The following is a 23,846-nucleotide window of genomic DNA, read 5'->3' as shown; positions in this document are numbered from 1 at the left end:
CGAAGCAGTAGAAATGTAGAAATGGAGGAAAGAAGACTTACCCCCAATTGCCTGGGATACTCCTTTGTCCAATTCTAGGCCAAAAAGCATATCACCAGTGAACTGTAAACCTTCAACAGCACGTGTGAATACTGCGACCGCATGCCAGGAACATACCAGAGAACTCTGCGGCCAGAAATGGCAGAAGCGGATATGCGAGCACTGATGTGACTGATATCCCTGAAAGCCTCGCCCAGGTAAACTGCTGACTCACGGATGTGTTCTGCTAGAGGACATAACTCTGCTCTTGAAGCCGGAGTCCCAGCCTCAACTTATACCGCGTGAACATGATTGAGTAATTTTGTAGTATGCACTCAACCACCACATGGTCTAATCTCTGTGTGCGTAAGCAACTGGACTGCCCAGCAAGTAACAGCTTTGTTAACCCAAGTGCTAACAAGTGTAGGTCTAAGTTGAGCTCCCGCTGCAGTATAAATAGATTGCAGTGTTGTCTCCAACTTAAGATCAGAAGGGTCCTTAAGCAACATTGCACCCATCATAGGAAGTGTTGTATTCTTAGACAGACGAAAAACAGACGCATCAACAGGAGGTGGTGTTTTCTACTCTTCCATCATGGATGACGGCAATGGATATGGATGGGAAACGACGGGGAATCTCTTATCCGGTTGTTTCCCGGGCACTGACAGCTGTTGTGAGAAAGGAAAAACAGCCGACCCTTTTATGGCTGGCTATTAAATAATTCAATAGGGTTGCAGGAACTATGTCCTCAGGATTAAGAATCTGCCTGACCCCACCAATTAAGGACTCCACCCCTGTAGAGGTGGATTCCAAATCTTGGGGGGCATTATCGAAAACCTCCTTCAATTCCCCTTCCTCAGTATCCTCATGTGCGAGGAGCTCCTCGTCCGACTCCTCTGACTGGAGGAATGTCGTGAGAGGCCGCTTATGAGAAGGCTTTGATAGGAAGCGGTGAATAGCAGTAGCCCCATAACCTATACCAGGCCATCTAGAGACTCAGCCCTGCCACCCAGGGGGGTTGGGACTTACAAGTCCAAGTCTGCTATAACCCCTACCATGTCAACGGCACCTGGTGGGGTGGGTGATGCAGTAATAGAATTATCTAAACAGTGCTTTTAGGATAAGCGCTGTGCACTCCTTCCTGATCCTAGCGATTCAGGGCGCCAGGTACCCAGACCCCACCTTTACAGAGGTGGCGAAGGGTACCCAATAAGTGTAAAAAAAAAAAAAAATTAAACTAAATAAAATAAAATTCAATGTATTGCTGGATCATAGCAGATTGTGACCAGCTCCAAAGGGCACATTTTCTAAACTGAGGGATTGTGGGGAATAGAGGGGGAGGAGCTTCACACTTCTATATTATTTAAAGTGCCAGCTCCAGCTATCCATGCCTCTATACCCCAGCTTAAGCACCTCCAGTGTCCCCTAGTGGATGAAAGAGAAAAACACAGACAGCAGCGCTAGCATAAGTCACATACAATGCAGGAAATAAATAACTGCACTGGGTACTAAATTCAACTACACAGACCGCAGTGGCTGGTAGAAAATAGTGCTACATAACCTTGTTCCTAGGAGAGGTATGTGAGGAGACTGGACCCAGCGTTCCCTCAAAGAGCTGTGGCTGCTGTTTAGAAAATGGCCGCCGGAGGTCTCTGAAGGAGCTGGGGGAGGAGGAGCAACTCAGAGGCGGCAGGACCGCAGTGGAATGGCGCTCTGAGCTGGGCCGCAGAAAAAGAGAGCTGACCTCCCCTAAGCTGAAATTAACCACCGGTTCCCTGGCCTCTTGCGCCAGTAACGTTAGCCCTGGTGGTCTAGTGGAGTCTGGGGCGTACCTGTTTCCACATTAGCACCTCCGGCCTGTCTCCAGAAAACGGAGGTATGACTGCGCTCGATGCCTTACCTGTCCCCCTGTGTCCCTGCTGCAGTCTGGGGTCTGCCCGTGGAGCCCGCTAACAGGGCCCCCTGTACCAAACCGAGGGCTGGAGTTGCAACACCGTGATGGAGCAGCAGCACAGACGTCCGAATGACTGTCTAGTGTTGCTTGCTCTGTCTTGAAGTTAAAAGAAATAAAATAAAATAAAGCAGCCCCACTGTTCTAACGGCGATCCAGCTCCTGCCGGACACCAAGACAAACTGATTGCCTCAGGCTGTGGGGGGAAGGACTGGAGCATCCTGGGACAGCAAAAGCTTAACTGTTTGGTGTCCGGTCCTCCTATCCACCACCTATAAACCACTGTCTCCCTGTGGAGCCCTACGGACCCTGAAGAAGAAAATTATGTACATATACAAGACAATAATTAACACTAGGCTTACCCAGTGATGTGAGGGACCATTGATTCTCTATCATAACCTTCTTGCCCAGTTCCTTGTGTCCCTCTATATACTCCCATTGCTCCATGTAGATCTAGTGAAATTAATGTGCCATTCCCAGCAGCTGAATGATCTTGTTGATGAATTCCAGGAACTTCTGGTCATTGTGTCTCTCATGTATCAGTGAGTGAGGTGGAGGCACCATGATGGGGCTCTGGGTCCTGCTCAGTTCTCCTGACACATGGGAATAGCCCACTGGTGTCACCTGCTCAAAATAGGTCTTCTTCACTACTGTGTAATCCTGTGTAATGGGAGCCAGGGTGTCTGTTGCAGTGAGTGAGACACAAATGATTTCACAATTGCCGACTCCAAATTCCTAATTTCACTATACTATTTGAGATCTTTGTCTCTTGTGAATAAACTTTTCCCTTTCCTCGGCAGGATTAGGTCTCCAAGGCAGCATTCTCTTGACTGTTTTCTTAACTGCTAGATCTCTTCTTAGGACTTACCCTGCCAAAGACATTCATTTAAATTATCAGCTCATTAGATATTCATCCTACTTTGGCCTTCTAAAGATATAGGGGGTCATTCAGACCCACTCGCGAGCGGCAGTACGCTCGCAAGTGGGTCGATGGTCCCCACTGCGCATGCGCACGACGGAGGGAGCTCCGTCGTGCGCATGCGCGAGACCCGGCGAGCGAAGGACTTTCCATCGCTCCGGTTCTCGCACCAAAGGGGGCGTGCTGTCAATCAACATCGACAGCACGCCCCCTTTGGTGGGCGTGCCGAGGGCGTGCCTGCCAGACGGAGAACGCCTACCGTCTGAAGCCGGCCCCACTGACATCATTAGTGATGTCAGTGGGAGTGATTTTGGCTTTGATAGAGCCAAAATCACTCCAGGGCTTGTGGTTGAGAAACCCGACCACAGGGTTTCACTCGCAAGTCCGATGGTCGCGATGGTCAAGACCATCGCGACCATCTTGTTGCACGCTCGTATATGCTGTGGGTGGTGACCCACAGCTATACGAGCGTCCAGGAGGACGCTCCATATTAATGGAGGAGGGCCCTGATTCAGAGCGAGCGCTCTGGTCAGAGCGTCCGGCTCTGAATCAGGGCCATAATACATTTGATGATGTTGATATCACAAATATACAATCAATTAAAAAAAAAGATTGAAATTGGCTGCAAGATGTAACGTTGTTGTGACTCTAGCCAACTCTTACACTATTTTGTGATAACAAAAATGAGAGATATGGTAAGAACTTACCTTTGTTATCTCTCTTTATACGAAGTCCACAGGGTCCACAGGGAGACCTTGGGGTATAGGTGATGATGGGAGTCATCCGGGCACCACGCAGTAAAATTTTTCTCCCAGGATGCACTCCTATACCCCGCGCCTGGGCCAGAGGTACCTCAGTTTCGTAGCAAGCCAAAGGCCAGAGGACGATAAAAAAAAAGAGAGAAGAAAGTCTGGAACACTCAAGAATCACGTTCTCACACAGAAGGAGACGGAAAACCGGTGACCTGAGCAAAACCCATCTGAAGCACAGGTGCGTCAGGGTGGGTTGCCCTGTGGACCCTATGGACTTCGTAGAAAGAGAGATAACAGGTAAGTTCTTACCATATCTCTAATTTTCTACTTCAGGATCTATAGGCTCCACAAGGAGACCTTGGGGATGTCCCAAAGCAGTCCCTTTAAGGATGGGGACACTCCTGTGCAGAGAGGAGAATCCGCCGCCCAAAGGATGCATCCTGAGAGGCAAAGTCATCAAATGCATAATACCTCCGAAATGTCTGGACAGAAGACCACGTGGCCACCTTACAGAGTTGAACAGCCGAGGCGCCACGGCGAGCTGCCCAAAAAGGACCCACAGACCGAGTAGAATGAGCAGTAACAGAGGGCGGCACTGGAAGGCCCTCATGATTTAAAGCCTCAGAGATCGTCATGCGAATCCACCTAGCCAAAGTTTGCTTATTGGCTGGCCATCCCTTCTTGTGGAATTCGTAGAGAACAAACAAGGAGTCTGACTTCCGAAGGGAACTAGTACAATCCACATAATTCCCGAGGGCCTCACCTGGAATTAAAGGACGGTACAATAATTTCCTCATTAATGTGGAAACTAGAAACCACCTTAGGAAGGAACCCAGGGCGACTCCGAAGCACCGCACTGTCCTGTTGAAAAACTAAAAACGGGGAACGGCAAGAGAGAGCCCCCAAATCAGACACTCTTCTGGCAGAAGCAATAGCCAGAAGGAAAACAGTCTTAGCTGTAAGCTATTTGAGATCCACTGAGTCCAGGGGTTCAAATGGAGGGCCCTAAGAACAACAGCCAAATCCCAAGGTGCCACAGGAGGGACAAAGGGAGGCTGAATGGGAAGGACACCCTGTAGGAAAGTGTGGCTATCAGGAACAGGAGCAATCCTTTGCTGGAACCACACCGAAAGAGCAGATACATGCACCTTCAGTGAGGCAAGGCGGAGACCAAGATCTAAACCCGCCTGCAGGAAAGCCAAAACTCTGGATATACAAAACACCTGGCGATCGTAACCTTTGTGACAACACCATTAAAAGTAGGTATGCCACACCCTGTGGTAAATCCTGGCAGAGGCAGGTTTCCGTGCTCTGAGTATGGTGTTAACCACAGAGCCGGAGAAACCCTTGGACCTTAGGAGGTATGTCTCAAGAGCCACGCCATCAAAGACAGACGAGCCAGGTCCGGGTAAAGGCAAGGACCTTGAGACAACAGGTCCGGACATTGAGGCAACAGCGAGTCGATGGAGAGACTCTGAAAATCTGAGTACCAGTGGCGTCTGGGCCACGCTGGAGCCACCAGGAGGACAGTTACCCCTTCTTGTTTGAACTTCCGAAGTACTCAAGGAAGAAGGGAGAGTGGAGGGAACAGGTACGCAAACTGGAAGGTCCACTTGACTGACAGAGCTTCTACCAAGAGAACCTTGGCGTCTCTTGTCCTGGCTATGAGGTCCACGTCTGGAAGGCCCCACATGTCCACTAGGAACTGAAACACTTCTTGGTGAAAAGACCATTCCCCGGGATGCACGTCGTGATGGCTGAGGAAGTCCACTTCCCAATTGTGAACTCCTGGGATGAACACTACCGATATGTGAGATGACCTTCCGCCCATGTCAGAATGCGTGACACCGGTACAATCATTTCCTCATTAAACTAGAAAATACCTTAGGGAGGAACGTCCTGGTGAAAAATCAGAAATGGGGAGCAACAGGAGAGCGCCCCTAAGTCTGACACTAAAGCTATGGCCAGAAGAAAAACAGTTTTAACTGTCAACCATTTGAGATCCACTGAGGCCAGTGGTTCAAATGGAGGGCTCTGGAGACCCTTAAGGACAACAGCCAAATCCCAAGGAGCTACCGGAGGGACAAAGGGAGGCTGAATCCTGAGGACACCCTGTAAGAATGTGCGAATATCCGGCAACGGAGCAATCCCTCTTTGAAACCAAACTCAAAGAGCCAAGACCTGCACCTTCAGTGAGGCCAAGTGGAGACCAAGATCCAAACCAGCCTGAAGGAAAGCCAAATTTCTAGGTATCCTAAACACAAGAGGGTCACCTCTGGAACGACACCACTGAAAAACAGGTATGCCACACTCATATGTGATATATTCGATCATAGGCTGGTTTACGTGCTCTGAGCATGGTATTAACCACAGAGCTGGAGAAACCTTTAGACCTTAAAAGGGATGTCTCAAGAGCCACACCGTCAAAGACAGATGACCCAGGTCCAGGTAAAGGCAAGGACCCTGAGACAACAGGTCCGGACGTTGAAGCAACAGCAACAGAGTTTCCATGGAGAGACTCTGAAGATCTGAGTACCAGTGACATTTGCGCCACACTGGAGCCACCAGCAGGACAGTGCCTCCTTCTTGATTGAACTTCCAATTACTTAAGGAAGAAGGGAGACTGGAGGAAACGGGTACGCAAACTGGAAGGTCCACTTTACCGATAGAGCGTCTACCAAGATCGCCCTGGCATCTCTTGTTCTGGAACCGTACACTGGCAGGTTGGGACTGTGTCGGAAGGCCGAGGTCCACTAGGAGTTGAAACACCTCTTGGTGAAGAGACCATCCCCTGGATGCACGTCGTGATGGCTGAGGAAGTCGGCTTCTCAATTGAGAACTCCTGGGATGAACATTGCCAATATGGCTGGGAGATGACCTTCCACCCATGTCAGCATGCGTGACACCTCTGTCATTGCCGCCTGACTTTGAGTTTCCCCTTGATGGTTGATGTACGCCACGGTCGTGGCGTTTTCTGACTGAACTTGCACGGGCTTTCCGTGAAGTATGAGTCTGGCTTGTTGCAGGGTCCTGAAGACCGCCTGAAATTCCAACATGTTGATTGGCAGGGCAGACTCCTCTGCTGTCCACCGTCCCTGAAATTAGTGTGGACCTGTCACTGCGTCCCAACCCCGGAGACTGGCGTCCGTTGTTAGGAGGAATCCAAAAAAGGCACCCCCTGGAGAGGTGGCCCGTCTGCAGCCACCAAGTCAGAGACAGACGCACCTCCGGAGAGAGCACCATCGTTTGTGCCTTTATCCAATGGGGTAATCCGTCCCACCTGGCGAGGATCAATTTCTGTAGAGGCCGAGAATGAAACTGGACATATTCCACCATGTCGAAAGTCGACACCATGGATCCCAGCAACTGCATTGCTGAGTGGATGGACACTCGGTGACTGTGAAGGCATCTGCGTACTCGTGACTGCAAAGTGGAGATCTTTTCCGCAGTCAGAAATATCCGCTGCTGCTGAGAATCCAACAAAGGTCCCAGATGGAGCATCCTTTGAGATGGAATCAGGGAAGACTTCTTCCAATTGATCAACCACCCTTGCGCCTGAAGCACAGATATTGTCAGATGTAGGTGGTGGTGAAGTACCTCTGGATACCCTGCCAACAGTAAAAGGTCGTCCAGGTAGGGTAACAGGCGGACTCCTCGCAGCCGCAGATGGACTGCCATTACCGCCATAATTTTGGTAAACACCCGAGGTGCAGTAGAGAGGCCAAACGGCAGAGCCCGAAACTGGAAATTTTGTTGTAGAACAGCAAACCTGAGAAAACGCTGATGAGCCGAAGTGATTGGAATATGCAGGTATGCATCCTGAATATCCGGAGATACTATAAAATCCCCATGTTGCATAGCCAGTATAATTGAGCGTACGGTTTCCATCCTGAACTGAGGTACCCTGAGAAATTTGTTCAGGGACTTGAGATTGAGGATAGGATGATGGGATCAGTTTGGTTTTTGAACCAGAAAGACATTAGAATAATAACCCATTCCCCTCTGGGGCAAGGGGACAGGTACTATGACCCCTGCCTGAAGCAAGGACTGTACGGCCTTCTGTGTTTGTAAGGTCTGGTCTTTGTCTGACTGAAGACCTGTGCAGAAAAACTGATGAAGAGGTCTTCTACAGAAGAAGAGGGCGTAACCGTGAGAGACCACTTCTCTTACCCAGGTGTCTGTGGTGGTCTGACACCAGTACTGGGCAAACTGAAGTCGGCCTCCATCCTGGGATCCCCCAAGGGGAGGCCCGTCCCATCAGGCTGAGGACTTGTCGTCAGGCTTGGCAGCCGGACGTCTCGCACGCCAAGCTTGTTTCTTGGGCTTGACAGTCTTTTTGGGGACTGAGGGCCTAGGAAAGGACTGACCTTTTGGCTTACCTTGAGGCCGATAAGTCCGAAAGGACGAGGTCCTAGATCCAGTGGGAGTAGGAGCAGAAGGCAGACACGCAGACTTAGCTGCTGCCAACGTATCTACAATTTTATCCAAGTCAGGACCAAACAAAACCTTACCGTCATAAGGTAAGCACTCCAAACCCTTCTTGTCCACACCCGCTCTCCAAGAACATAGCCACAGGGAGCGGCGAGCTGCGATCGAAATTCTGGAATTCAAGAGGCTGACATCCAGAGCCGTCTCGTTAATATATGTAGCTGAATCTCGATTGTGTTACCCACTAGAGTCACCTGCTCGCTGGTAGCATCCGAAGACAAGGACCCTTCCAGGGAGTTCGCCCAGACCTCCATAGCCCTGGCTACTCAGCAGATAGCCATGGCCGGCCTGCAAGCTGCCCCTGAAAGAGAATATATGGATTTCAGACAAACCTCCACCTTCCTATCCGTAGTATCCTTTAAGGATGACATGGATGGCATAGGTAACCAAGTGCTTCACATGAGAATCCACCACTGGGGAAGTTTCCCATTTGGTAAAATAGTCCTCAGCAAAAGGATATGCATGGGCCAGGCGTCTTTGAGGCTGGTAATGCTTTCCAGGCGTTTTCCATGTCTACCAGCTGATCCAATAAAGAAAATATGGCAGCGGTTTAAACCTGGGAGCTGGAGGTTCGTCCTCCTCTATGACCAATGCCGCCCGAACAGCCCGTATCAGACTTGGAATATACATTTTTTACTTAGGCTCGCGGTGGTAAGGCGCGCTGTGAAGCGGGGAGGAGACAGCTGATGAACAGGGAAAGCTGCCTCCCCTGGCCAGCGTTTAACCCCGGGGATGCTGGGTTCTCTCGCAACTATTTCCAGCCTGTGTCCCTGGTGGCCCAGTGGAAGCGCAGGACTCAGTGCCTGGATCCACTTGCTGTCATCGCCAGGGAGTGCCCAGCCCTGGGGGAAAAGACTGCATTTCAGCGGGTCACCGCTTACCTTGTCCCCGTAGCGCCTGGCCGCAGTCCAGGGATCCTACGGGGACCCTGCTAGCCAAGACCCCAGAGGCCCGGAGAGATCCCCGGATCCATACCGGTGTTGGCGGAGTGACGGAGCGGCAGTGCGGACGTCTCTTGGACTGTCCGCACTTGAAGAAAGCTTGACAAAAAATAACAAAATCTTCAGGGGCTGAATAACAGCCCCCACTGCATCAGTGACCCAACTCCGTTGGGCACCCAACGAAACTGAGGTGCCTCTGGCCCGGAGGCGCGGTATAGGAGGGAGACCCAGTGCATCCTGGGAAAAAAAATTAACTGCGTGGTACTCGGATGACTCCCATCATCACCTATACCCCAAGGTCTCCCAGTGGAGCCTATGGACCCTGAAGTAGAAATAATGTAATGTAAGAGTGTTGTGGACAAAAACGGCTGTCAAATTCCAAACAGGAACAATATTCCTTCTCAGCAGCACTTACAGCCTTGCTTCCATACAATGTATAGGTAGCTCAGAGGATGTGCAGCGCCATACATACACAGAGACGAGAGCATAACATAGGAGCTGTAGGGAACATATAGGATAACAGGAGATGTAGGGATAAATAATAGTATAACAGGAGGTATAGGGATAACATATAGGAGGTAGAGGCATAATATAGGATAATATAGGAGGTGTAGGGAGAACATATAGGATAATATAGGTGGTGTAGGGATAACATAGGATAATATAGAAGGTGTAGGAAGAACATATAGGATAATATAGGAGGTGTAGGGATAACAGGATAATATAGAAGGTGTAGGAAGAACATATAGGATAATATATCTGGTGAAGGGAGAACATATGGGATAATATAGGGGATGTAGGGAGAACATGTAGGATAACATAGTATAATATAGGGATAACATATAGGATAATATAGGGATAACATATAGAATATAGGGGATGTAGGGAGAACATGTAAGATAATATAGGGAGTGTTGGGATAACATATAAGATAATATAGGGATAACATAGTATAATATAGGAATAACATATAGTATAATATAGGGATAACATATAGGATAATATAGGGGATGTAGGGAGAAAATGTAGGATAATATAGGGAGTGTTGGGATAACAAGATAATATAGGGATAACATATAGGATAATATAGCGGATGTAGGGAGAACATGTAGGATAATATAGGGAGTGTTGGGATAACATATAGGATAATATACGGATAACATACAGGATAATATAGGGATAACATAGTATAATATAAGGATAACATATAGGATAATATAGGGGATGTTGGGAGAACATGTAGGATAATACAGGGAGTGTTGGGATAACATAAGATAATATAGTGATAACATAATATAGGAATAACATATAGTATAATATAGGGATAACATATAGTATAATATAGGAACATATAGTATAATATAGGGATAATATAGGAATAACATAGTATAATATAGGGATAACATATAGGATAATATAGGAATAACATAGTATAATATAGGGATAACATATAGTATAATATAGGGATAACATAGGATAATATAGGGGATGTAGGGAGAAAATGTAGGATAATATAGGGAGTGTTGGGATAACATAAGATAATATAAGGATAATATTAGGATAATATAGGGGATACAGGACAGAGTATAAGGACAGGGACAGGACATTCAGACTATAACAAGGATAATAGAGACAGAGGACACAGGTGGGGACTGACAGACAAAATGGTGGGATGATGACAGAGAGGTACAGCCATTTCCCACACCCCCTCTCACTGTCAGCCTATCACCCGGCCTGGGGCAGAAGAATGTATGGGGCTTATCTACCAACCCCGATGTGTCCGCCCGATTTCTGTTACCTGCGGTCACTCTCAGCAGTGTTTTCCTAGTAGGAGCGGTAATAAGTTACAAGGGAGGAATAAAGCGAAGCACAATCCGGTCAGGTGAAACGCACCACCAGGAAGTCAGGTGGAACGCACCACCAGGAAGTCAGGTGGAACGCACCACCAGGAAGTCAGGTGGAACGCATCTGTTCAACCTCATGTTTTCCTCAAATGTCAAAATTAGATTCTTAAATCCCTACTATGTTTATACAGTACCCTATATATCTTATTTTATATTACTGTATATTGTCATTTTACTTGTGATAGTATTATATGTCCCTTATATAGATTTATTTTTTTTTATCTTTTTTTTGTGCATATTGTGTTTGCCCCTTCAGAGAACTGGATCTTTCCAAGTCGCATCATATATTATTAGACATTATAGTTTTATAAGCAGGTTGCACTTGAAAATACCTTGTCCCTCGGTCTTGGCACTGTAATGCAGTATAAATATATGTAATATATGAATAGAAGTATAGCATCAGCAACTGATATGGAGTTGAGTTTAGCCATGGGCATCAATCTCCGATATTTCCAAATGATCAATGTTTAAAGTGGAAGGAGAGAAAGTGAGTTATGCTGATATACATAAGCTTTCCAAGTAGTTTGGAAGTAAATGGGAGGAGGGAGACATGGGGGTAATTGGAGCGATTAGAGAGATAGGGCTGAGAGATAGTTTCTTGATGATAGGAGATTAGAGCATATATTCAAAGTGATATCCACTCTTCCCTCTCTTATTCCCTCTGCGTGGGATTAGGCAAAGCAGTGTGCCATCTGATCAACATCCAACTCTAACAGGGGTATTCAATATGGGGCGAAAACTCAGTTTCTGCAAGGTTTTCGCTCGGATGACGTCATTTTCGCCGGTTTTACTTTTACACCGTATTCAATTTGAAAACTTTTCGCCGGTGCGAAAAGTATATTGCATTCGACCCTGCGAAAAAGTATCATCAGGGAATGGGTGTCGAAAAAAAATGCAGAATTGGGGTTTTGGAGTGCAACATTTCGGAAACCACCCTGCACCCTTCAAACAGTCCCCCAAAGGTAAACTGTGTCAAATTCTTTTTAAAAAAGACCTTAGAACACCCCAAAAAAAGCACTTTCATTTTGGGGGCGAAAAAAAAAATGGGGGTACAAAGGTAAAAACTAGCAAACTAGAATCTAGGGGGGTCCCCAAGAATGCCCCAAGTGTTTTTTTCATTGCAGGTGCTTGCGGCAGGTGGATTTTTCACGTTTTTTAAAACTTCACTTTAGCAACTTTTAAATATGCTCACCCCCATTTTCAAGCACCCCAAATTTGCTGGGACTAGTTATTTTCAGCTAAAAAAACTTTAAATACTATTCTTCACCACCTTCCCAAATCCCCAAAATAGCAGCTATTGAGCCCGTTTAAAGACCCCAAAAAACTTCTGAAGGGCTAATCGGGGGTACCCAGAGTGATCCCCCGTGTCAAAACAACTTTTCGGGGGTGTTACGGTCTTTCTCCCGAAAATCAGCGAAGTTATCGCCGTTTTCAACGATTTCATATTGAATACGGGGATATCGGGAGCGCGCTAAACTTTTTCAGCGTAAAAAACCTCCTCCGACGAGCGGTGAAAACCTCGCTGGCGAGGTTAACGTTTCATATTGAATACCCCTTTAAGTGTATCCCTCAACCCTTGGACTTCCAGACTGCCTTTTCCTGAATGGAACACAAATTTTGCATCTCAATTCATTTCTGCATATCAATCGTTTGAAACTTCATTTGGTTAATTGGCATGTTTATTCTTAAACCTGCTGCCCATTTGGCAGCTTCATCTGCCCTGTTATTGCCCAGTGACACCGGATCATCCTCACATGGGCTTTACACTTAATTACCACCAGTCCTTTTATATGTCTGGAATGTGCGATTGGTGTGCCTGCTGCTGTCATAAAATTTCTCAGACGCCATAGAGCGCCGAAATCATGTACCACCCCGAAGGCGTACCTAGAGTCAGTGTAGATATTAGTAGATTTACCTTCCGCTAATTCACACGCTCTCTTTAATACCATCAGTTCCGCCACATGGGCCGAGTGTGGTGGTCCTAAAGGTTCGGCTTCTATGATATCTTCGTCATTTATCGCAGCATAACCTGTACATTACTCTCCAGTGTCAGTTTGTCTATGACAACTCCCATCCGTGTAAAATGTCACATCTACATTTTCTAAAGGTGTATCCCGTATGTCAGGTCTTGCAGTAAAGGTCTGATTCAGATATTCCATACAATCATGTGCATCAATATACCTGCAGAACTCACCTTCCGCCAGCGACTCACCTCTCTCCACCCTTTGTGCAACCTGAGGCACATATGGTAAATACGTTGCTGGGTTTAACATACTGCACCGCTTAATGGTGATGTTTGCAGGTGCTATGAGGAGTAGCTCCCATTTCGTGAACATAGCTGAGGAGACATGTCTGGTTTGGGCAGAATTTAGCAAAGCAGATACAGCATGGGGTGTATAGACAATCATATCATGGCCTAATACCACATCCTCACTCTTACTGACAAATAGAGCAGTTGCTGCTACACTTCTTAAACATGTTGGGAGTGAACTTGCCACAGTGTCCAATTGTGCACTGTAGTATGCTACGGGTCTATTGGCATCACCATGTTTTTATGTGAGGACACCTGCTGCACAACCATTAGCTTCCGTACAGTACAAATCAAACAGTTTTTCATAATCTGGTATTGCCAATGCAGGTGCTTTTGTCAGACTGTCCTTAAAACGAAGAAAAGCCTGCTCTGTTTCCTCTGTGTGTATGACACGATCGGGCTTTGAGGAAGAGACTAAGGCTCTTATTCAGAGTCGATCGCAAGAAGCGATCGCTCACTCTGAATGAGGGCGGGCACTTCTTGTTTAGAAGTGCTGCCTCCAGGTCGCAAGCTAAGCTGTGGGTTACCACCCACAGCTTAGCTTGCAATCAGGGTGATGGTCGCGATGGTCATCACCATTGCGACCATCGGGGCTTATGACCAGACCCTAAGGTTGGGTCTGGGCTCTCGTAAGCCCCAGGGAACTTCCTGCTCTGTTTGAGCAGGAAGTTCCCCACTGACATAATCAATGATGTCTGTGGGGCCGCCCCCAAACGGCAAGCGTTCTGACTGGAACGCCTCCGTTTGGCTGGGCACGCCCCCGGCCCGCCCAGCAAATGGGGCGAGCTGTCACTCAACATCGACAGCTCGCCCCGTCTGCTACGAGACCCCAAGCGACGGAGCGCACGTCGCCAGCCGGGTCTCGCGCATGCGCACGACGGAGCCGGCTCTGTCGTGCGCATGCTCTGTGGGGACCATCGACCCGGTTGCGAGCGGCAACTTGCGACCGGGTCTGAATGAGACCCTAAGTCCTGTAATGGCACGGCCAAAATAGAAAAACCTGGGATCCAAATTCTGCAGTATCCACACATTCCCAAGAAGGTACGTATTTGCTGTTGGTTCTGCGGCAGTGTCATGGTCTGTATGGCTTGGATTCTGTCAGTGGTCAGATGTTGTAACCCCTGGGTTAGGCAGTGTCCCAAGTATTTAACCCTGGTCTGGCATGGCTGTAATTTGTCCTTAGCAACCTTGTGTCCTGTCTGTGAGAGATGAAGCAACAGTAGTTTAGTATCCTTTAAACATGCCATAAACAAATCAGAACACAACAATAAATCATCTACATATTGTATTAGTACAGATCCATTGGCAGGTTGAAAAGATTGTAAACAGTCGTGTAAGGCCTGGGAGAAGATACTGGGGCTGTCTATGAAGCCCTGGGGCAATCGTGTCCATGTGTATTGTACACATGGACACGATTGTATGTAAAAGCGAATAGGTACTGACAGTCAGGATGAAGAGGTACAGAGAAGAAAGCAGAGCAGAGGTCAATGACAGTGAAATGGGTTGCATTTGGTGGGATCTGCATAAGAATGACAGCTGGATTTGGCACTACAGGAAATTGGCTCTCTACTACCTTATTAACCCCTCTTAGGTCTTGTACCAGCCTATAACCCCTCCCACCACTTTTCTTCACAGGAAAGATGGGACTGTTGACTACACTTGCTGTATGGACTAAAATTCCCTGTAATAACTGCTCAATTATGGGATAAACCCCTATCTCTACCTCCTGTTTTAATGGGTACTGGGGAATTTTTGGAGCTTGCCTACCACTTTTTAGATTTACCATTACGGGAGCTACATTTGCCATTAATCCAGTGTCCTGTCCATCCTTGGTCCAAAGTGAATCTGGTATTTAGGATAACATTTGATCTACCTGAGATGGATTTTTACCTGAACCGGTAGAGTGATACATTAACCTTTGGGGAGTGTTCAACATATCCCTCACCTTGTGCGCAACTCTCTCTGGGATATCTAGAAATATACCATCAGGGGTACAATATATGACACATCCCATCTTACATAACAAATCCCTTCCCAGTAGGTTAGTAGGAGCCACTGCTGCCAGGAGAAAAGAATGCCTGGTATGCAATGGCCCGATAGTAACCTCTGTGGATTTGGTTAAAGGATAATGTTGCACTTTACCCGTTACACCCATTGCTGGTACTGTCTCACTGGTCACCTGTAAATTAGCTGGAGATTTTATCACTGATCTGGTCGCCCCTTGTGTCTACAAGAAAAGGATGTTTAGTACCGCTACATCAACCATCATCACCGGTTCTTCCCTAGTACTTCCCGTTAACCTGACTATCTGTAGACTACAGGTATGACCTGACCCCTAGCATTGACTCTCACTCTAAAATACAGCATTTAAGGCCACAATTGGAGCTGGTGACTGTTGGAAATTTCCTGCACTCTGTGTATATCCCTTATGTGGATATCCAGATACTCCCTGGTTAGGGGGTCCTACATTCTTCACCTTTCAGTTTCTACTTGGTTGCAGTTAAAGCACCTTCGTGAGTGGAGTGGGTGAAAAGGTTGCTGTGTGGGTTAGGCGGTAGGGAAAGATCGTGGGTGTGGATAAGGATTTTGAGGGTAATATGGTGGCTGTGGATAGTATGGGTTTTATGGCTGTGTGTGATAAGTGGGGTAGGGCTGTGTTTGTGGCGGTGCAGGATTGGTGAGGGCATGTAGCTGTGCAGGTGCATGTGTGTCTGGTGGCTGTGATGTTACATTCATTCCTTCTAGAGCTTGAATACTAACAGCCATTAGCTTCTCGTTCTGGGTCTCTCTCTTCTTGAGGATGTTTTTATCATACTCAATAGCAGACTCCCTGAGTGTGTCTAAAGTAACTCCCCTCCAGCCAGGTAGAGCGGTCTGGACTCGGGTTTTTAGATTGTCTTTAAGACCATCCATAAGCACCGTGATGACCATTTCCCTATGGTGAGTGCTATCTTTAATATCTTCTATCCCAGTGTACTGGGTGATAGCCTGCAGAGCTCGGGTACAGTAATCCTCTGCAGATTCACTCTCTTTTTGTTTTATGGTGAAAATTTTACTGCAGTTAACTACTACTGGAAAATATACACCCAATTGAGTTATTATGCGGGTAATGTTACCTTGGTTACTCTCGTCTGTTAAGGGACCATCTCCCTCCAATACGCAATCCGTGAGAAACTTTTTCACATTGGTATTGTGTGGAAGACAAGCCCTTAACACCACTCGCCAATCCTTATTGGTTGGCTCGTGAGCATTACCCACATTTTTCAAAAATCTTTGGCATTTTGTTAATTCCTTCTTAGGGTCAGGGAAAATCATTCATTATGGAATTTAGCTCCGCTCTTGTCCAAGGACAATGCATTGCTACCTCCCTTGTGGGCACTACACCGTTCGGATCCAGATTCCCATTGGGAACAGTTATTGTCCGGATGGGATGGATACCAGTCACACTGTTACCTTTGACCTTGTTACCTGGCTGGGGATTTAGTCTATTACTGCTACGTATAGGGTTAACAAACTCCTCTACGGGTGCAATGGATGTTAACACTTCCTGTACTACCACTGATGAAGATGGGGCCACCACTCGTGCTTGTTGTGGTGGAGCATCTAACATGTGTACAGCATGGGTAATGGCAGACATAACAACAGGTTCATCATCCGCATCAGAAACATTTTCTTTGTGATTACTCAAGAGATGGTACAAGTTACCTGTTAAATTTTAATGAGTTTTTACATTGACTGTACCTACACCCCCATCCGCATAGGGCGGTGGTGGTGCGCGTGAACCACTGGCAATACCTTCCGCAATGCTACCTTGCCGTGCGTGCTATTTCGCGGCGCACGCGCCCGCACCGCAGTTTAGCGCTGCGTGCGCACTCCCTTGCATCGTGCACATGACGCTGGTTTGCGTCGCATGCACACCCTTAAGCCACGTATGCCCCTCGTGCTGCCACAATTTCAAACAGTCGTTATACTTTATCTTTTTCATTCGAGAGTGCACCATACAGATGCTATCTCGGACATTGTTCAATACCTCCTTATCAAAGCTGCCAATTCTGGGAAATGGTCTAACACTCTTCATCGTCATTTTAAACCATACATTACCATACCTAGTTGCATAAGCACCGTGCCTAGTATGCATAATATGCCGTGCCGACCCAAGCGGCGCTTCCAACAGCAGCACATCATCTAACATCTCTACCGTTTGTTTGCCTCCCATCTTTGGGAAAATAACGCTAAACTTTTCAATAGAGATTTAGACTGGTGAAAGAACGTCAAGGCTACTTTCACTTACCTGTGGACGATATTAACAGGATGCGCCCACACACCTATGGAAGAATAACCAGGCTGCTTCCACGCACCTAATCCCTTTTTGACAGGGCGCCAGCACTGAAGGGGCACCTCCTCCATCACCCACAATGTATTCACCCCACTTAGGGCTGTAAATATGGGGGATAGGGGGGGCACTAAATGATAACTTGCCTCCGGGCGTCAGGGATGAACTTACAACATGGTTTTGACTACCTTTCAACTGCTAGCATTTAGGCATTCCAATAACACCTACCCTTTTCAGTGATTTCGTCCACCCTCTGCTCAGTTCACAATCACAATTTGCCGCAACTGTGCGGTTCAATCACAATGCCCAATAACCCTAACTGATCACTGGATGCTGCAATCACACTGAGAGCTGATACCTACAACAAAGACAACAACTACACCCGCTTATATGTATAGACTGCGGTATCTACTACCGAGCCACTAGGCCGACACCAGGCGCCTAGCACTTAAGGGTCCTACGATACCCTTAACTAGGGAACATGTTACCCCTACCAACACACGTTCACTGTTACACACTCTTTTCCTGCGCAGAAAAATAAACGATTTCCCAGATTATGGCAACATTGACCAAGATTTTATAACAATGTTACCTATCAATGCAATCTCAACGGCTTTGTTTAAAACATGTGGCAGCAATACAGGAAATACGTATTCGCTATTGTGCGACTAGTCGCATACACAATAATGCGACTACTACACAAAACGTATTATTACCCTTACGCTATTATGCGACTTCCCCTTTTAACATGAAAATTCTATCAACGAAGGAAAACAAACTTCTTCCTCCCTCTAAGCAGCGCTCCTTGAACTCACACAATAACGGGTAGCGGACTCTCAGCAACAAAGTGGTAGCAGGTATTTGAAGGCACAATGCGTTCTTTCCTGCTATGGCGCCTCCACCCTTTTGCTGAGAGATCGCTGACCAAGTGTTACCATATGACTGGTAGCGTGATTCACACTGCGAGCCCCCAACTATCGATTCCTGCCTGTCTATACCTTCTAAAATTGTCGCTGTTTAGCGTTATGAGTTGCACAAGAAATAATTGCTTTCAGACTTTGATTGTGGTTCCAAAGCACAAAAAGTTATTATCCACCATAAAAGCAGATAGTTACACGCTGTGATCTAAATACAATAAGCGCAAACAAATTATACAGACACACAAGGTACAGTCGTTACATACACACATGCTCTGGACCCAGATCCCGGCATCAAAGATGAAACCTCCGTCAACAGCAAAGCAAGAAGACTAGCATCTAGTTTCAGAGAGCCTGCATATATATACTCTAGCAGAGATAGGCAATACAATAGAATAGGTTGGCATGATTCCATTGGTTCTTCTTCTTGGTTCTTCTGTTACAGTACAGTTCATAGGTCAATTCGTATGGTCACATTCCAGCCTCCAACAGCCCTTTGTGTCTATTTTCCCGCTGCATAATAAATCTAAGATGGCTGCATTACAGAAAACATTTCAATCCCTAATTCTTTATGATCCATAACTTGCAGACACATGTTGCGATCTCCTCACCGATGGAACCGGAAATCTGCAAAGACACAGTAGTTTAGAATGACACCAAACACTGTCTGCTTATTATGTACTAAACCTCAGATATCAAATAACATGTATTCCACAACCTTGCTAATAATGAATAAAACCTTAAATATAAACCTTTATGCTAGGGAACATTTTTATGTAAGTGTGCAGTGTGTAAGTATTGGGGTATTGAGAAAAGACGCTAGTTAGCGTTGTGCGACTACGTGTTTGTGAAGTACACTGTGGTACGTGTTTTGCAGGGTTGATCATATTATGTTTGTATCAATGTATGCATTTATATAATGAGGACTTTTAACATCTTTCTATTGCGTAGGAATCGCACAACGCTAAATAATAGCATTGCCGTATGTACTTAGGTGTGAGTTCGCTAAAATGGCGCTGGGCGGCCAGTCGCAAAATGGCGTCTTGTTGCCATCCGCAAAATGGCGTCGTGCAGATTTAATTTTAAACAGATTCTGTTTTAGCCAATTATCTGGCTACGACAGTGTATAAATGTCAGTGTGTGTGAGGTCTCCTCCATCACATGAGACTGATTCCTCCTTAGTATGAGTAGATGTATACTGTGTATGATCTGTCGGTGTATAAATGTCAGTGTGTGTGAGGTCTCCTTCATCACATGAGACTGATTCCTCCTTAGTATGAGTAGATGTATACTGTGTATGATATGTGGGTGTATAATTGTCAGTGTGTGTGAGGTCTCCTCCATCACATGAGACGGATTCCTCCTTAGTATGAGTAGATGTATACTGTGTATGATCTGTGGGTGTATAAGTGTCAGTGTGTGTGAGGTCTCCTCCATCACATGAGACGGATTCCTCCTTAGTATGAGTAGATGTATACTGTGTATGATCTGTGGGTGTATAAGTGTCAGTGTGTGTGAGGTCTCCTCCATCACATGAGACGGATTCCTCCTTAGTATGAGTAGATGTATACTGTGTATGATATGTGGGTGTATACATGTCAGTGTGTGTGAGGTCTCCTCCATCACGAGACTGATTCCTCCTTAGTATGAGTAGATTTATACTGTGTATGATATGTGGGTGTATACGTGTCAGTGTGTGTGAGGTCTCCTCCATCACATGAGGCTGATTCCTCCTTAGTATGAGTAGATGTATACTGTGCATGATATGTGGGTGTATACGTGTCAGTGTGTGTGAGGTCTCCTCAATCACATGAGGCTGATTCCTCCTTAGTATGAGTAGATGTATACTGTGCATGATATGTGGGTGTATAAGTGTCAGTGTGTGTGAGGTCTCCTCTATCACATGAGACTGATTCCTCCTTAGTATGAGTAGATGTATACTGTGTATGATATGTGGGTGTATACGTGTCAGTGTGTGTGAGGTCTCCTCTATCACATGAGACTGATTCCTCCTTAGTATGAGTAGATGTATACTGTGTATGATATGTGGGTGTATACATGTCAGTGTGTGTGAGGTCTCCTCCATCACATGAGACTGATTCCTCCTTAGTATGAGTAGATGTATACGGTGTATGATATGTGGGTGTAGAAGTGTCAGTGTGTGTGAGGTCTCCTCCATCACATGAGACTGATTCCTCCTTAGTATGAGTAGGTGTATACGGTGTATGATATGTGGGTATATACATGCCAGTGTGTGTGAGGTCTCCTCTATCACATGAGACTGTTTCCTCCTCAGTATGAGTAGATGTATATGGTGTATGATATGTGGGTGTATACATGTCAGTGTGTGTGAGGTCTCCTCTATCACATGAGACTGATTCCTCCTTAGTATGAGTAGATGTATACTGTGTTTGGCACCTATTGCTATAAAAGGCTTGTTCCAAAAGAATCGGGTGAAAAAAAAAATTGTTGCAAGATGTCACAGAAGCTGAAATCCATAAATAAATAAATATATATATATATATATATATATATATAAATAAAACTTACATTAAGGATGATGTTTAATCTTTGTAAAGTTGTCATTTTCCAGAGCTAAGTGGCTCCCGGGATCTGGGAGAGAGATCTCTTTTGCTACGGGATAATACTGGAGAGTTAGCAAACGCTCTTCAATTCACCATCGGCTAAACTCGAGAACCTTTTCACTAGTGAAGATAGGATTCGGGAATTTACAAAGCAGAGAGTTCCTAAACTCTCATGAGATGGGACAACTCTCCTGTAAAAACTCGTGAAATAAATTCACTTGGCTGTGATCTGCGAGTTTGGCAGAAACATACACAGATCACTGTGATCCATGTATGTTTCTGTCTGTAAATATAAAAAAAGGATTCATTTTTATTAAAAAAGACATGAGGTCCCCCCGAAAAGCTTAACCCGCCCCAGACTTGTCAGCCTGTCCTGGTACCTAAAATTACGGGGAACAAAACGAGTAGGGTTCCACCGTAATTTAGGTACCAGCACCAGGCTGCAGTGTCAGTCCTGGTTTTAATTATAGGGGGGGGGGGAATGCCCACCTCCTTAATCTCTCCCTCTCTTCTGGCACTGTCCCTTCTGCATTCAAGCATGCCTTTGTCTCCCCCATTCTTAAAAAACCTACCCTTGATAATAACATTCTCTCCAACTACCGACCCATCTCCAGGGGCGCCGAGAGGGGGGGGGCGGGTACAGTTTACCCGGGCCCGGGCTTCCAGAGGGGCCCGGCAGGGGCCCAGGTTTGGCGCCGCCCCCCCCCTCACTTCCTCCCTCCCTCCCTCTGCAGCAGCCCAGCACACAGCGTGTGCTGGACTGCAGCGGAAGATTGCTTGCGGCTGCTAAGTAGCAGCCACAGCAATCTCCTATGCCTGAAGGGGGGAGCGATCACACTGATCGCGCCCCCCACTGGCTTTGCGCCGGGCTGAGGGGCTCACAGCGCCCCCTCCCCGGTGCGCAGCGCCGCTTGCAAAAATCTTTTTTTTTCAAGGGGCCGTGGTCACGCCTCCTGAAATTAAGCCACGCCACCCTCTTTACCGGGGCCCCGCGTGGCTCTCTACGCCCCTGCCCATCTCTCTCCTCCCTTTTGCCTCTAAACTCCTTGAGCGTATTGTTTACAACCTCCTTGCCACATTTCTTTCCTCCCACTCCCTCCTTCACCCTTTCAGTCTGGCTTCCGTTCTCTCCACTCCACTGAAACTGCCCTCACGAAAGTCAGCAACGACCTCCTTCCTGCAAATCCAAGGGCCACTACTCTCTGCTTATTCTGCTTGACCTCTCTGCTGCTTTTGACACAGTGGACCACCCTCTACTGCTGCATATCCTTCACTCCCTTGGTCTACGTGACACTGCTCTCTCCTGGCTGCCCTCCTACCTCTCTGACTGTACCTTCTGTTTCCTCTTACGACGACTCCTCTCCCCCTCAGCCTCTTACAGTAGGTGTTCCCCAAGGTTCTATTATTGGACCTCTCTTATTCTCTATACATCCTCTCTAGGTAAACTCATCTGCTCTTTTGACCTCCATTATCAATTCTATGCTGATGATACTCAGATCTACCTTTCCTCACCTGATCTTTTACCCTCTCTACTGACTCGTATCTCCAACTGTCTCTCTGCTATCTCTTCCTGGATGTCCCAGTGATTTCTCAAACTTAATATGTCTAAGACTGAGCTGATAGTCTTCCCACCCTCCCACATAACCTAATTTCCCACTATTTCTTTATCAATAGATGGCATAACTATCTCTTCTGGTCCCAAAGTGCGCTGTCTTGGAGTTATCCTGTACTCTTCCCTCTCCTTCAAACCACATAATCAGAACCTCTCACAGTCCTGTCGTTTCCATCTCAAGAATATTTCCAAGATAAGACCCTTTCTCACCCAGGATGCCACTAAAACCCTCATACAATCCCTTCTCTCTCCTCTCCAGTCTGTGCGCAATGCTGCTGCTCGGCTCATCTTCCTCTCCAAACGTGCTACATCTGCCTCCTCCCCTCTCCTACAAGCCCTCCACTGGTTCCCCTTCCCTTTCAGAATCCAATTCAAGGTTCTCATACTCACTTACAAAGCCCTCACCCATTCCTCTCCCATTTACATCTCTGATCTAATCTCCCTTCACTCTTCTGTCCTCCCTCTTCGTTCACTTAATACACACCGCCTTTCATGCCAATTGATTACTTCCTCCCACTCCCGCCTCCAAGATTTTGAGAAACTTCCTCCCTCCCCCATCAGACTCTGCACCTCTCTACAATCATTCAAACGAGCTCTTAAGACCCACTCCTTCATTAAAGCCTTCCAGCTCTCATCCTAACTTGCTGCTACATCTTCCTTCCTCCCCACCTACCCCATCTGTGTCACTCCTGTTTGTCTGCCCCTCCCTTAAAGAATGTAATCTCTTTTGAGCAGGGCCCTCTACCCTCTTGTGCTTCTCCCTACTGTCATTTAATTTATTTCTTACTTCCCACTAGGGCAACTAACTCTTGGCTGCTTATGTGGGTGTAAAGGTCGCTAATATAACAATGTTTATTATCCATGTCCGTGTCCTACTTTGTATTGTATTGTAAGTCGCACGTTACTTGTTTATGTACTTTGTAAGGTGCTGCGGAACACTTGTGGCGCCACATAAATAAATAATATTAATATATAATTGAACGATATCGTTATCGTCCATAAAAATCGTCTAGTTAGGTACTATGGGAGGGTTAGGCACTAGGGGGAGGATAAAGCCAGGGGGAGGGTTTGTTTATGGGAGGGGAGGATTAGGGCTATGGGAGAAGGGGTTAGGC

The 23,846-nt window shown here is 46.6% G+C and overlaps 1 protein-coding gene across 1 annotated transcript in view; it reads right to left on the bottom strand.

Annotated features, from left to right (window-relative positions):
* Positions 1-23,846, bottom strand: part of LOC148506431 (uncharacterized) — a 66,112-nt gene that overhangs the window by 16,469 nt on the left and 25,797 nt on the right. The window contains 5 exon segments of the mRNA XM_088446742.1: positions 2,332-2,422; positions 7,664-7,737; positions 8,020-8,226; positions 9,010-9,168; positions 11,306-11,325. Of these exon segments, the coding sequence (XP_088302868.1) occupies positions 2,332-2,422; positions 7,664-7,737; positions 8,020-8,226; positions 9,010-9,168; positions 11,306-11,325 (551 nt within the window).

This window comes from Taudactylus pleione, unplaced genomic scaffold, assembly GCF_031769625.1.
Source record: "Taudactylus pleione unplaced genomic scaffold, aTauple2 ptg000404l, whole genome shotgun sequence".
Classification (NCBI taxonomy): Eukaryota; Metazoa; Chordata; class Amphibia; order Anura; family Myobatrachidae; genus Taudactylus; species Taudactylus pleione.
The sequence above is the reverse complement of the archived record's forward strand: the minus strand, read 5'-3'. Positions and strand labels throughout refer to the sequence as shown.